The sequence below is a fragment of the Benincasa hispida genome, chromosome 4 (assembly GCF_027475165.1).
Source record: "Benincasa hispida cultivar pf3 chromosome 4, pf3_genome.v1.1, whole genome shotgun sequence".
Taxonomy (NCBI): Eukaryota; Viridiplantae; Streptophyta; class Magnoliopsida; order Cucurbitales; family Cucurbitaceae; genus Benincasa; species Benincasa hispida.
Window position 1 is genome coordinate 41,993,037 of NC_143481.1, and position 14,889 is coordinate 42,007,925.

The window sequence follows — 14,889 nt, forward strand, 5'->3', positions numbered from 1 at the left end:
TATCTCTGTCTATCTCATATAGATAATGATATAACTCTATCATTGTCTATCTTAGATAGATAGTGATAGTGTTCTATCTTTATTTATTTTAATTCAAAGTTATCAATAATAGATCCACTCAGATAAACAAGTATGTATTGATGTTAAGTTATTATTGTTTATCATAAACAAGTATGTATGATAAACAATTATCTATGAACAACAAAAATACCAATATAATATTATTGTTTATCATTGAAGTTTACCATTGTCCGTCTCAGAAAGATAGAGATAGTATTCTATCTTTGTCTATATCAGATAGACAATGATTGAACTCTATCACTGTCTATCTCAGATAGACAGAGATAGAAAGATAGACAGCGATAGAGTTCTCTATCTCTGTCTATCTCAATTCAAAGTTATCAATAATAGATCCACTCAGATAACATACTTATGTTAAAGTTTTCTATTGTTGCTAAAGTTCCTAAGATAGATAGTGATAGTAGAACAAGACAATGAATAGAACATAACACTATCTACAACCAACAAAAATATTAATATTATTATTTATCATTGAAGTCTACTACTATCTATCTCAGATAGATAAAGATAATATTCTATCACTGTCTATCACAAATAGACAGAGATAGTGATCTATCTCTATATATTTCAAGCAGACAATGATAGAACTCTATCATTGTCTATTTGAGATAGAGAGAGAGATAGTATTTTATCTCTATCTAAGATAGACAGAGATAGTGCTCAATTTTTCTATCTATCTCAATTCAAAGTTATCAATAATAGATTCATTCAACTAACAAATATAGAGTGCAAACAATATAGAAATTATAGAAACAAATATTAGTGTTTACCATTGAAGTCTATCACGTCTATCTGAGATAGACAGAAATAGTCCTCTATCACTATTTATCTAAGATAGACAGTGATAGCCCTCTATCTAAGATAATACTCTATCACTTTTTATCTTAGACAAACAGGGATAGTGCTCTATCTTTATCTATCTCAATTCAAAGTTATCAATAATAGATCTACTCAGATAAACAAGTATGTATTGATGTTAAAGTTTTTCAATAGTTGCTAAAGTTCCTAAGATAGATAGTGATAGTAGAACAAGACAATAAACAAAACATGTTAATTTCATAAATTCCAGAAGTAGTTGATTGTCAACAAGTAGAAAGAAACTTACAAACTGTATAAAGTAGAAAACTAAGTACAAAGAAATGTTCAATTTGAAGCTTTACAAACTGTATAGAGTAATTCTACAATCAAGACTGAGATTGAGATCGAGATTGGGATTTAGGTTGAAATTGAGTTTGGGGAATGTTCAAGCTAAAGCTTGGAGTAATGTCCATCATCAATTTTGCATATTCTTGAGTTGAAGTTCGAGGTTGTACTTCGTTCTTCTTCTCAGGTTTCTTCTTGATATTCTTTGCATATATTTTTTTGGTTGATTTTCGTTGTCTTTTTAGTCTTTCCTTTTGAAAGTGTGCGTCTTCTAGTAATTTTGTTATAAACTTTTTACACTTGCCCCGTTCTTGTTGCTTTTCCTTCTATCTTTCCCCTTCTGTTTGAATCTCTTCATCTATATCCTCTTTACTATCATTTTCTTGTTTTATTTCATCTTCCTCATCAATAATTTACTTCCGCTTTTGGTTTCTCATTGGTCTCTCCTTTTGAAAGAGAATCTCTTCACTTTCTTTCTTATTAGTATCTTCCTCTTCATTGTGCTCTTATTGAACTTGTTCTTTCTCATTTTGCTATTTTTCTACTTGATATGCATTTACTTTTTCTTGGTCTTCTTCTAGTTTCTCTTCATCTACTTTCTCTTGCTCTTCTTCTACATGTTCTTCATCTTCTTTTTCCTTCTCAATTTTCTCTTCTTCATCAATTTGTTGCAAGAACATATTGGAGTTCATACGAAGGATACTGAATGATAGATAATGATAGGCTACTATCATTATCTATTCATCACGTATATAAACAACAATATTTACCTTTTTCTCATTTCTATATTTAGACCTTCTTTCTCTTTTTTTTTTTTTTTTTTTTTTTTTTAATTTTTAATTTTTAATTTTTAATTTTTAATTTTCTTCTGGTTCAACTTCTTCTACTTCAGCTTCTTGTTCTTCTTTATCTGTTTCAACATCTTCTTCAAACTCATCTTCTTCCTTTTCCGTTTCAGTTTCAGTTTCAATTTCAGTTTCAGTGTCTTCTTCAACTTCATCTACCTCCAAGCATATGAAAGAAAGCAAGAATCACTATCTATATTAGATAGGCAGTGATAGAGAGCTATCACTGTCTATCTCAGATAGACAAAGATAGTATTCTATCTCTGTCTATCTCACATAGACATATCTATCTGTTCTATCTCTGTCTATCTCACATGAACACTGATAGTGCTCTATCTCTATCTATCTCAGATAGACAGAGATAATGTTATCTCTATCCATCTTAGAGTCTATCATTGTCTATGTGAGATTGACACTGATAGCAGTCTATCACTATCTATCTAAGATACAAAGTGATAGAAGACTATCACTGTCTATCTCTTGTGTTTGAACAAAAAATAGATTAAGAAAAGAGTCAAACCTCAGGAAAAAGTTTTGTTTTAGGTATTTCCAAATATGTAGTTGGAATCGGATCCAAATAATCTTCTGTTTCAAGTTGTTATTTTTTGCATCTCAGTTTCCTACAAGAAAACAATTTGTTATTATTTTCTATCTAAGAATCTCTTTTTTTCTATATAAGAAAGTAAGAAACTTAAAAAATATAATATTAAGATAAACAGTGATAGAGGACTATCACTATCTATCATACATACAACCTTTCTTTCTTTTTTACTCTCATTTTCAACTTGGATCTATAAGGAAAAGTAATTTTAGTTAATAAATATATATATAAAAAATTATATAAGACAAACCAAATACTTATCCCAGATAAATATGTTGTTGCATAGCATAGTCAACCATTGTATCAAAATCATGACTTCCAAAATTCGAAGGCTAAAATAAGGCCCTTTATTTTTTTCCACACCTTCTTCATGCTCTTATTGTTGTGGAAGATTTTCTAATGAAACTCTACAATTTAGACTTTCCATAATTGACTCAACATTGTTTTGATTTCTTCTTGACCTTGTTTCAAAAGATTTTGTTTTTCTACTCTGTTGGTCTTTTCTTAATTCACTAATTTCTTTCATTATTCTATTTGCTCCTTCTTCTTGAATTTGTTCATTCTTTTCTTCGTTCATTTGCCTTTATTTCTCCTTCTTTTTTTCCCCTTTCTTTCTCCTCCTCCACCTTAACTTCTATGAAATATTTGAAAGCTGATTAAGATTCTTCTTCTATTTGATGCAGCGGTGTCATTCAAAACTACAAGTGAATAAATAAAAAACTAGCACCATCAGTTATTGACAGTGATAATAGTCTATCACTATCTATCATTGATAGGCATGAAGGATCTCTTAAACAAGAGAACCGTTGAGCGAAATCAAGACCGTTCCAAACCCATTGTGAAAGAACAAAGCATTTACATATAAACAAGAACAATTATGCATTATCGAGTAAATTACAACATTATTTTCATTTAAAACCAAAGGGAATCGAGTGACATACCTTTGAAGAAATCTTCTTCAAGTATTCCCTCGATCTACACCAGTCACGCATCCACGCAAACTCGATCACGAGCACGAACGCAACGAAAAACCAGTGTAACTCACGAACAATTTGATCTTCGAACCAATCAAGTTAGACTCAATCCTCGATCCTTGAACAACAACACTTGACACTACCACTCGGTTGCCTTGGTATTCTCGGTGTGAGAATCCAGGAGGTGCGGGCTCTGTGTGAATTTGGTAGAGGGAAGGAGGAATTTAACGATCGAGTAAGTGGGAGAATGAGAAATCTCTATCGTATAAAGTTGGATACTCGATCGTCTAGTAAACGAGGAGCTATCGTTTAGCAATGAGAAGCTTGGTCGTTCTCTCTCAAAGGCTATCGTATAGCTTTTCTTTCACTCGATTGAATGTTATGTGATTGCGATCATGAAAAATGAAAACTCTTTTCACTTTTATTCTTCAGTTATTAAAAACTGATAGAAACCTCCCACTCAATCGGTTAAAGGAGAAACAAATAACTACCAACAATTATCTAATAATTGTTTTATTATAAATAAATATAATAACTAATTTATCATATTATATTTATAACCTATAGTTTTAATATCATATCACATGTAATATTTAAACTATAGTTCTTTTCTCCTTTATGACATTTAATATAAATCATATTTATATTAATTCTTCCATTTAATATATCTAATACATCAAATCAATTATATCACATATAATTGAATCAATTTAATTATATGATATATAATCAAATTCCCTCTTTTTAATTTGAAAATTTCAAAATAACCCAAAAACTGATTCTCAATTTGAATCCATTGAGCTACTAAGGGGACCTTATGGACCTGTAGCTTGAAGCTCAAACGGTACGTGAATAACTGACTAAACTCTTTAATCACGATATCCACCATCCGTTAACTACCGAGCATTCCACTAAAGACTGACAGTTGCGCTCTTCACACTACAGATATATTTATTTGTCCAACAGTACGATGACCTTTCACAAATCACTCGTAAGTACAGCTGGGCTAATTTACCGTTCTGTAGTTACATCTAACTCCTTAAGTACCACTGATTCCTCTAATGAACAACACATCATAGTTCTAATATGAGTGAACACTTCTTGGGTCATGAGAAGGTGTAGTGCTACATTATTCAAGCTCCGGAATCAGCCCTTAAAAGAGCAATCTATCTACTTACCCTACTTCGGGGAAGGAGTGAATTCCGTCTTGTGTAGTTGAGTTTTCAACTCCCCAATCAGACGAATCTCCAAAGTGGTAGGATTGAGTCGGCGATTTGGCCACTCACACCCATGCAAATCAAAGGACAACCCTCATAAGTAGGAGTTCCCAACTCACTCAGGATTAAGGTCATGTTACTTATGGTCATCCTAGTGAAATGAAAGTTTCTGTCATGAACGACGTTAGATAACAAGATTAAACATTTCATGGTTTGGTCTTATACAAACTTCTTTGTATAGGATACCCCCACTCGCATGTCTCTACATGAATGACCAGGATTAGATCACTTGTAGCACTTTACAATACTTGTAATATCTACAAAGCAGGTCGTATCCGTAGTGTCACCAGGATAAGGTTTCCCTCCTTTATCCATATACTACAAACCATTTAGGTTATCACTTAAGGCACGATCCACTTGTATGTCTCCACATACATGTTTAAGTTACAACGATAACCAGGGATCTTTGTTTATTGGTTTGTGGTTAATGCAACTAAAATATCTCATATTTCATAGAAAATAGTGAAGAAAATATCTCATATTATTATATCATAAATGTTTGTTCATACACGTGTTTACAAACTACAGGACCGTACGAGATTTAGGGCATCAACCTCAACAAGACAGAGATAAAATATTACACTGTGTATTTTTAAAGTGATAGACAATGAAAATGTTCTCATTTAAGGAATTACTTGCATCTTCTGTTTCGAAAATGTTCTAATTTAGAGTTCTCCACTCATCTAACTCCAAACACTTCCATATGATGATTCTTGGATCTTTGATTCCAAGTTTTCTTCCAAATCCAACATCTAAATCGGAAAGTTTAAGGATTGTCTCAAAAGCCCAATAAACTAATGCTAGTGAGAATCCTTAAAGGTAGAAAACATCCTTCTTAGTATATGACGCTCTCTTTAAGAATTGATAGGTTAGGTTGTGAGAAAATCTTCCCAATGATAGTCTTTGAAGACTTGTTCATCATCTAAAATGTTTTGATATTTGAAATTGACATGGTTGTGTTGTTGCTTAGAGATCAAAAAAGCTTCTAGGATGTAGAGATTGGCTAATTTAACTTTCATTGACTCTTCCTCCTCATTGCGTAGTGCTTTGAAAGTTCTCTCTATATCTCTTCTAGTTATATGATCATCATGAAGGAAAAAAGTATTCCTAAGTTCAGACACTTTTCTTTGTCCTAAATCTAATTGAGGGAATTTGTGGCCTTTCAATTCAGTTACTAAACAAAATTCTTTCGACCCAAATTCTACTATATGACCATTAAAGTTAAATGCAAGGACATTTGGCTTTTTTGTATAGCATTGTCTTTTTACTAAATAGTTGAGGAATTGTCGGGTATTTTGGTCATTTTAGTATTAAGAAAGTGTCCAGATGGGCCACTCCAAACTTTTGGAAAAATTGTTTCATCTAACTTTGATTTATCAAATTTAAGACTTCTACACTAACGTAGACTGTAACACTTAAGTTTCTGTTCTCATTTTTCATGATCAATTCATGTTCCACCTGTTGAAAAGATATATTTAATAGTACGTTAGAAAGTAAAATTTGAATAACACCAACTACTATTACTATCAATAATATTCTACAATATCTATGAGATAGTATTCTATCTCTGTTTATCTCAAGTAAATAGAAATAGGACTCTATCACTGTCTATCTGAAATAGACAGAGATAGTGCTATGTCTCTGTCTATCTCAGTTCAAAGCTATGAATAATAGATTCACTCAACTAAACAAATACAAACGATATAGAAAGTATAGAAACAACTATTAGTGTTTATCATTGAAATATAATCTCTGTCTATCTTAGATAGGCAATGATAGAACTTTATCACCGTCTATCTGAGATAGACGGAGATAGTATTCTATCTCTATCTATCTCAATTCAAATTTATTAATAATTATCCACTCAACTAAACAAATATAGAAATATAGAGTGTAAACGATATAGAAACTATAGAAACAAACATTAATGTTTACCATTGAACTCAATCACTGTCTATCTGAGATAGATAGAGATAGTGCTCTATCTCTGTCTATCTCAATTCAAAGTTATGAATAATAGATCCACTCAACTAAACAAATATAGAAATATAGAGTGCAAACGATATATGAACTACAAAAACATATATCAGTATTTACCATTGAACTCTATCACTGTCTATCTTAGATGCACGATATAGTATTCTATCTCTGTCTATCTAAGATAGAGGTGATAAAACTCTCACTATCTATCTTAGATAGATAGAGATAATACTCTATCTCTGTCTATCTTAATTTAAATTTATCAATAATAGATGGATTAATGTTAAAGTTTTTGCTAAAGCTCCTAAGATAGATAGTTGAATACAAGTACATTATTAAATAAGCATGATGCACAACAAGTATGTATCGATGTTAAAGTTCTATTTATACATGGAGAATTTGAAGTTATCAACTTCTTTAATTTTACCTTCTTCTTCTCTTCAGATTTGTTTCTTTTTGCTCTAGTTGTTAATGATTCAACTTTAATTATTTTCTTTCCTTTTCCTTTGCTTCCATCAACTTTGACTCCTTTTTTGCTTACCATCTAATTAAACAAAATTAGGTTCAATAATGCTTAATAATTATGATTACATAGAGGAATTAATGAAATGAAAAGAATTAATGAATTAACCTTGAAGGATTTGATGGTAGATTGTAACCTTGAAGAATCAAAAGTAGCAATGAGAGAAGAAAATAAAGTAATAGGACAGAGGAAGAAGAAGAAGGAAAGACAAAAAATAATGAAGCAGTAGCGACGAGAGAAGAAAATGAAGTAGTGGAAGAAGGAGAAGCCGACGATATAGAGAGCGATAGGTTATCGTGTAGTATATGAGGATTGGTTGCTGTTAGAAGAAAAAGATGTGGGAAGACATAGGTATCGGGCGTGAGCGTGGGTTTTGGATAATTCGATTAATCGTTGGACGGGTCGCGATTTTTTGTGTAGGTTGGGATATTTTCGGTATTTCACATGTTGGGTTGGGCTTTCTTCCATTCTTTTTGGTTTCTTTTTTAATTTTGCATTAATTGTAAATAATTTGGATTTTTTTATTACATTTGAAAATACCCCTTAAAAACAAGATTTTTTTTTTAATTTGACAACTTAGATGTGAAATTACACTATATAACCCTATAAGCAATCATTAAAAGGGGCAAATGGGGAATTCAAAATTTTCTCTCTCATAGCCCATTTTAGATAGTATAAATTATAACTCATATATATTTTTATGATGTTTGTCTAAAGTTTGTAATAGATATTTTAGATTTTGATATGTAACATTTGAGTTTTATGAAATTTTCGTTACTAATATGTAATGTACGCAAATTTAAATATTTTAAGTTAATAAAAATGTAATTAAAAAGAAAAAAAAAGTAAATAACCCGACATCCCAACCCAAATTTTAAGGGTTTAGTTAGAAACCCTATTCGAGTCACTCGGGTATCCAACCCGACCAACTCGAATTTTCAGGTTGGTTCAAGAAATTCTCCTAATCCAACCCACATACACCCTTAGTTTTCACATCTCAACTCCTCAGCCAACTTTAGACTTGAAAAGAGAGTCAAAGCTCCCTTAGCCTCAACATCCACACAACATGAACGATCCATTGACTGAGCAATAATGACATCCTCCTACCTATTACTAATAACAACGCCTAGACTAGCTCCAAATTTTTTCTAGATGACATGCCGTATAAACATTCAATTTCAGGCTACTGCTCATTGACGACATCCAACATAGGATCGTACCCTGTTCCATTGTGCAACTACTCGTAAATGAAATAGATGTGTAAACTCCAAGCACCTTAATGGTGAGTAGGGTTGGCAATAGGACCGAGGTGAGACAAGGGGATTCCCCATCCCCGTCCTCGCGGGGGTATTTCTCTCCATCCCCATTGGGGGAACGAGTCCTCGTGGGGACCCATCCTCATTTTTTTTGTAATATATATAATTATATATATTTATTTGTAAAATTAAGATATATATTAAAAACTAAAAAAAAACTAATTGGGATTGGGGTTAGGGACGAGGACAGGGCGGGGATACCCTCCACATCCCCGCCCCGTCCCCATCCCCAACCCCAATCCTACCGCCCCGTCCCCAACTAAGGACTCGACGGATTGACCCTTATCCCCTATCAAATCGAAGATTCTCCACCTCGATCTGACCTCGTGGGGATTTTTGCCAACCCTAGTGATGAGTTACACCTTTACTAAGATATTTTAATTTAAAACATTAACTAGTAATTATATTAAAAAAAATTGCTATTACCAATTACCCACCGAATTGGCCTCAGACTAGATATGTCCAATTTCCCCATGGGAACAAGGCCCCGGGGCCCCGCCCCGAATGGGGCAGGGATTCCTCGATTAGGTGGGGAATGGGGAGGGAGTGGGGGAAAAAATTTCTCGTGAGCTAACCGGGGACGGGGAATGTCCCCAGCCCGACCCCATTCTCCATCCCCACCTTGATTAGCTTTTACATATTTATTTGGTATAATTATTTAATGTTATGTTATTATTATTATTATATAAATATTACATTTAAATTTCAAATTTGATTATTTATTGGTAAAAATAATGAATATGTTTAAATTGAATGTTTAAATTTAGGTTATATATGTGAATAATTTGATTTATATTTATTTATTTCTACTAAAAAATTAATTAGCTTTTTTAGGCTAAAATTTGATTAATTTATTTTTAAATTCAAATAGTCATATAAACTGACCATAATAAACAATTTGGTGATAAAATTAATTATTTAATTAAAATTTGAAAGTGATTTAAATTAATTGGTTTTTTTAAAAAAAAGTAACGGATAAAAATTTCCACGATAACCCGATCCCTGCGAATTTTCTGCTGGGAATCCTGCCCTAATGCTTATAAAAAATTTCATGGGATGGGAATGAAATGGGGAGTGGGAACGGAGATGGAAATGGCATGCTGACTCTATCCTATCCCATGGACATCTCTACCCACACCAGCTCGAACCGAAAAACCATAGACCGAACCTACGTTCATCCTCCTCGTCAACACAACGCTATTCACCGCTAGGTATTTAACAAAAGAACTCTTCAATCTGCAAGACACAGAGAGGGAAGGAGAATGAGGGGCTTAGGAAGACTGATTCTCCGAGCTCGAAGAATTCCATTAATGGCTTTTCACGGAGGTGGGAAGACTCGATTCTTCTCAGCCGCAACAACTTCTTCCATGTTCGGCGGTGAAGAAGCTGCTTCCTGTTCTATATCGTCTAGAAATTGCTCCAATTCTTACTTGCGCTCATGGAAATCGAATCAATTCGGAGGTGCGTGGGCTTTGACGAACCCTTAATGGAAAAGTTGTGTATCAGATGTATTTGTTTTTGTATATATGTGTTTAAATTTTGTTGCATTCAGGACAGAGGAGAACGATGTTCATCCAAACTCAATCAACACCCAATCCTTCGTCTCTCATGTTCTATCCTGGAAAACCTGTTATGGAAGTTGGGAGTGCTGATTTTCCTAACGCGCGTTCTGCTATGAACTCCCCCCTAGCAAAGGCCCTTTATGGTGTCGATGGTACATTTTTTAACCCATATTATCTTTATAGATTTCTGTTGGATTTTCAAATTGGAAAACTGTTTTCCTTCATCTGCCAATGCCTCCATTTTCGAATGTCTCAAAGAAACCATAGCTGTTGATCTTCAGAGGTCTGGAAATGTATCAGCGTTAACGTTGAGGGTTTTCTTTCCCCTTTTTTGTGTGTATGTGTATTGGTTTTTTTTTCCCCAATCTCTATCTTTTTCCTTTCAATTTTTCCATTTTTCCATTTTCCAATATTTAACTCAACTATACTTCTATTCATTTCAAACTCCGCACCGCATTTTTTTTCCCTTTTCACGGTAACATTCTGATTTCTGAATACGAATTCCTTCAAGTATCATCTAATTTCCTAAATGTGAAGACTGGATTCAGTAAACTTGTTGATATTTGAATGTTCTTTCTTACAAGTGTACATTGTTGTTTTTCAATTTTCAAGTTTGAATTTAGTTGAGTGCTTCTTCTCTCTCTATGAAAATGATTGTTTTCTAAATGAAGTTAGTTTTGATTGTTTTCTAAATGTAGTTAAGTCATCAACAGTATCTTTTATATGATTGTGTTGATTGACTTGTGGACTTTGAATGAGTGAATTCAGTATTTAGTCTAAACATGGGTTGCTGGTGTAATATGCTCACGATGAATATTTTAATTGATATAATAACTTGATGATGGATTACTAGCATTCCCACTGGTTTTATTGATTCCTGGTGTGGGGCTTTCTCGATTGCTTGTGCAGGTGTTGTTCGAGTCTTCTTTGGATCAGATTTTGTTACTGTAACAAAATCAAATGATGCTTCTTGGGATTTCCTAAAGCCTGAAATTTTTGCTGCAATCATGGACTTCTATTCTTCTGGGCAACCACTGTTTCTAGACTCTAAAACTGCTGCTGCCATGGACACAGCCATCAAAGAAGTATGTGTTCTAACTGGTTCACTTCCTTGTTAGATTTTTACTCATTAAGAAGCAAATCAAATTTTCAGATCACATAGTGGTTGCTTTTCTCCAAACTTTTTAATAATTAAGCAGTAATCAAAGAGTTGATACACTTGTTTATTTTCTCTGTGGGGATATTTATGATGATTTATGTTATTTTATGTGTTGATTGCAAATTATGCATTTCTATATTATTTTCTTTCCTCTCTTGCTATACTCTACATAATGTAATACCAGGTCGAACAAGGGTTCCTTGGTGAAACTACATTAATTAATATACATAGATTTTTTATGTTCCTTAAGTACTAATATAGAAATATGAAATCATACTTCAGATTTAAAGTACTTGAGGCTCATGGTATTAATAGCATAATGTGGTGCCTTGCAGTTCTATTCATGGTAATGTTACTTCTATGGAAGACTTGTGCACTGTTTTCTTATTGAACTTACTATTTTACAATCTTACTCCTTTGGGTACAAGTACAACTTTGGCTAAGAACTTGTTTTCTGATCTCCATATTGATCTTTTTGATGGACATCCAATTTTCTCTTAATCAAATTAGTAATCTTTTGTTTTTTCCGTCCTGTTTTTTATTGTTAAGTGATGGGCTTTTCCATTATTAATACAAAAGGAGGGATATGCAAGCTATTGTGCCACTTGTGGGGACCTAGAGAATTGACAAGGACTTACACAAAGTTACTGTAATTGTATTTTGTTTCCAGTCAGTGAAATTCTCTGATTAGTTGTTATTAAAATGAGTATGTTTAGTTAATGAAGTTGAGTTACTTACCCACAAGATGAGTTTGTCCACATCTTCTATTTGATGTCAATTAATATTTTTGTAATATTTAATTTTGAGGTTCTTGACCTCATGGTGGTTGTTTTTCGTGCTGCAAGTATTGAATCTTTCCTTAAAAGGTATATGTTCTAGTAGATTGATACAGCTCGGTTCTTAATAGATTCTCTACTTGTGCCTACTTTTTAGGATGATTCTGAAACTGTTGCTATGATTAAAGAGCTGCTTGAGACTCGTATTCGACCGGCAGTGCAAGATGATGGTGGAGATATTGAATACAGGGGATACAACGAGTAGGTTTTGCTGCATTCAGTTAAAGGTGTCCGTACAGCATCAGGAGTTTTATGCATGATTTCTTATATATATTGAATTTTGCGTTTCTGTGTTCTTCAGAGAAACTGGAATTGTCAAATTGAGAATGCAAGGAGCATGCAGTGGCTGCCCAAGCTCATCCGTCACTCTAAAATCTGGCATTGAAAATATGTTGATGCATTATGTACCTGAGGTGAGAGTTATAAGATCTTTATATATTTGTAAGCTCATGTTTGTATGCAGTATGTACCCTAGAGAGGGGGATAACTAATGTAGAGAATCACCTTTTTTTTTTTTTTCCTTCTTATATATATGTGTGTATGTGTATATATACATGTATGTATGTGTGTGTGTATATATGTATGTAAACACAATTTTCATTACCAAAAGGAGAATTACAAAGGAGGGGGAGATGAGATATCCCCATACACCATGTTACAGAACAGAAGTCCTACTGTAAATATGAGTTAGGCTATAATTACAAAAGAATTTAGAGGTAGAAGACCAAGTAGAAGCAAAAAGAGTGACAAGAACTAAAAAAAAAAACGTCCCTATTTAGTTCATGGCCCAAAAAACAGAAATAGAATAATGTTACATGGATGCTTAGTTCTGGTATGTCGCTCCTTTCCTCGTGTTTTGTTCTTATGTTTCTTAGAACCATAAACTTTTTTTTTGGGTTGGATTATCAATGATTTGAATGTTTATTCTCAATTTATAGGTGAAGGGCGTGGAACAAGAATTTGACCTTGACGAAGAGGATGTAAAGTCAACCAGCCAGATGGAGTAAAGAATGAGTTGGTCTATTCATTCCATCATTCCATGTTATATTGAGCCACATCAATGATCTTGAGGATTATACCGTATGGGTTAGTTGTTTCATTCTTTGTTAGGTTGAGCCAGAACACTGATCTCGAGGGTGACCAGATCATGCGAGTACTTGTTTTTGTGCAGAGAATAAAAAGGCCGTTGAGGTCGAATTATTTCATGGTTTATAGAGCAGAGTACCATGTAACTTTTATTCCTAGCTAAGAAAAGAAGTCTGTGAATATTGAACCGTAACTGGGATTTCAAAGGCTTAACATATTTTGGACATGACAAACGTATATGATAATGTAAGAGAGATTCGATTGTTCATTTAATAATAGTATTTTTGTTCTATGTATTGCAATGTCAGGACATTTTCAAATATTGCTGTTAATATTACAGGCCTGTTCGAGCATAGTTCAGTAGATAAAAATACTATAAATATCATTTCAAAGATTTATAGTTCAATCCTTCCTCTCACGATTCTTGAGCATCCCAGATATATATTTATATCATAGGATGAGAAATGTGGGATGGTGGAAGCCATTTTTCTCTAGGTTGAGATTTTCATTTGCTGTAAAAGAGGCTTGACATTGTTTAATGCAGAGCTTTATTGCCAAGTTGCTTAATCTTTTTGACAATGCATGTTGTGGATGTAGTTGCTACTTTATATCTGCAAGTAATTTCCTATAGTTCATTTGTTGATTTGTGATTATGGATTTTGAATATTTAAATGTCCTCTTTAAACAAATATTCATGCTGAGTGAATCTTTATGCATCAACCAGCTTGTTTCTGTAGGCTATGGATCGATGTGGCAATTCATTTAAGAGGCAGGCTTAACGCAATTTTGTATTGTTTTCTTTTGTTTCCCTCTTTTTTCCTTCTTTCCTCCACTTTATTCATGAGCATTCAGACCTATTGGTTTTGCTGCATTTGCTAGTCCAAGAAGCAGGTGATCGATCAATCACCATAGTTTAAGACTTTCAATTTGGTAACATTTTTTTTGTCATAATTAAATCAATAAACTTAGTTCGTGAACATTCAAGTTTGTAGTATTTATTTGGATTAGGTCTATCCTTAAAAAATATTTAATAGATCTCTAAGAGTATGGTAAGAAACTTGAGAACGGAAATTTGAAAACAAGGGAAATGAAAACAATATTGTATTTCATATTTTTATGTGTGTTTGGTAGTAGATTAAAAAAATTGGATTCTAATTTAAATAATGGTTAAAAATGTGATATTATATTTATAAATCATTAAATTTTTAAGTTTGTGATCCACTAAGTATTAGTTGACAATAAACTAAGGAAATTATCGAAAATAGCACCTTTGAGTTTTTCATCTTACAAAATTAGCACTATTTTTTAAAGCTCATATAGTTTTTCTCGATAGATCTCTGGCGAGATCGACATCAAGATTTAGACAAAAAAAATTAATTTTTTCTAACTTCTCGATACATATCGAAGAGATTACACCGAGATTCTAGTAATTTTTCTAAAATATTATGTGAACTTCATAAATCTTATATTAAATCTTATATATTTTAAAATTTTCTCCAAATATTA

The 14,889-nt window shown here is 32.8% G+C and overlaps 1 protein-coding gene across 1 annotated transcript; it reads left to right on the top strand.

Annotated features, from left to right (window-relative positions):
• Positions 1-9,746: 9,746 nt before the first annotated feature.
• Positions 9,747-13,675, top strand: NFU4 (NFU domain protein 4). The gene is made up of 6 exons (XM_039028191.2): positions 9,747-10,201; positions 10,293-10,454; positions 11,212-11,387; positions 12,395-12,498; positions 12,599-12,710; positions 13,236-13,675. Exons 1-6 carry the CDS (start codon positions 10,003-10,005, stop codon positions 13,302-13,304), a joined length of 822 nt encoding a protein of 273 aa, XP_038884119.1. The 5' UTR covers positions 9,747-10,002; the 3' UTR covers positions 13,305-13,675.
• The last annotated feature ends 1,214 nt before the right edge of the window (positions 13,676-14,889 follow it).

What these genes read in the sequence shown, in the direction of transcription:
- NFU4 (XM_039028191.2), top strand. Translation starts at nt 10,003, where the DNA reads ATGAGGGGCTTAGGAAGACTGATTCTCCGAGCTCGAAGAATTCCATTA. An exon ending in GAATACAGGGGATACAACGA is followed by an intron (nt 12,499 to 12,598) that starts GTAGGTTTTGCT and finishes TGTGTTCTTCAG; the next exon opens with AGAAACTGGAATTGTCAAAT. An exon ending in TGATGCATTATGTACCTGAG is followed by an intron (nt 12,711 to 13,235) that starts GTGAGAGTTATA and finishes CTCAATTTATAG; the next exon opens with GTGAAGGGCGTGGAACAAGA.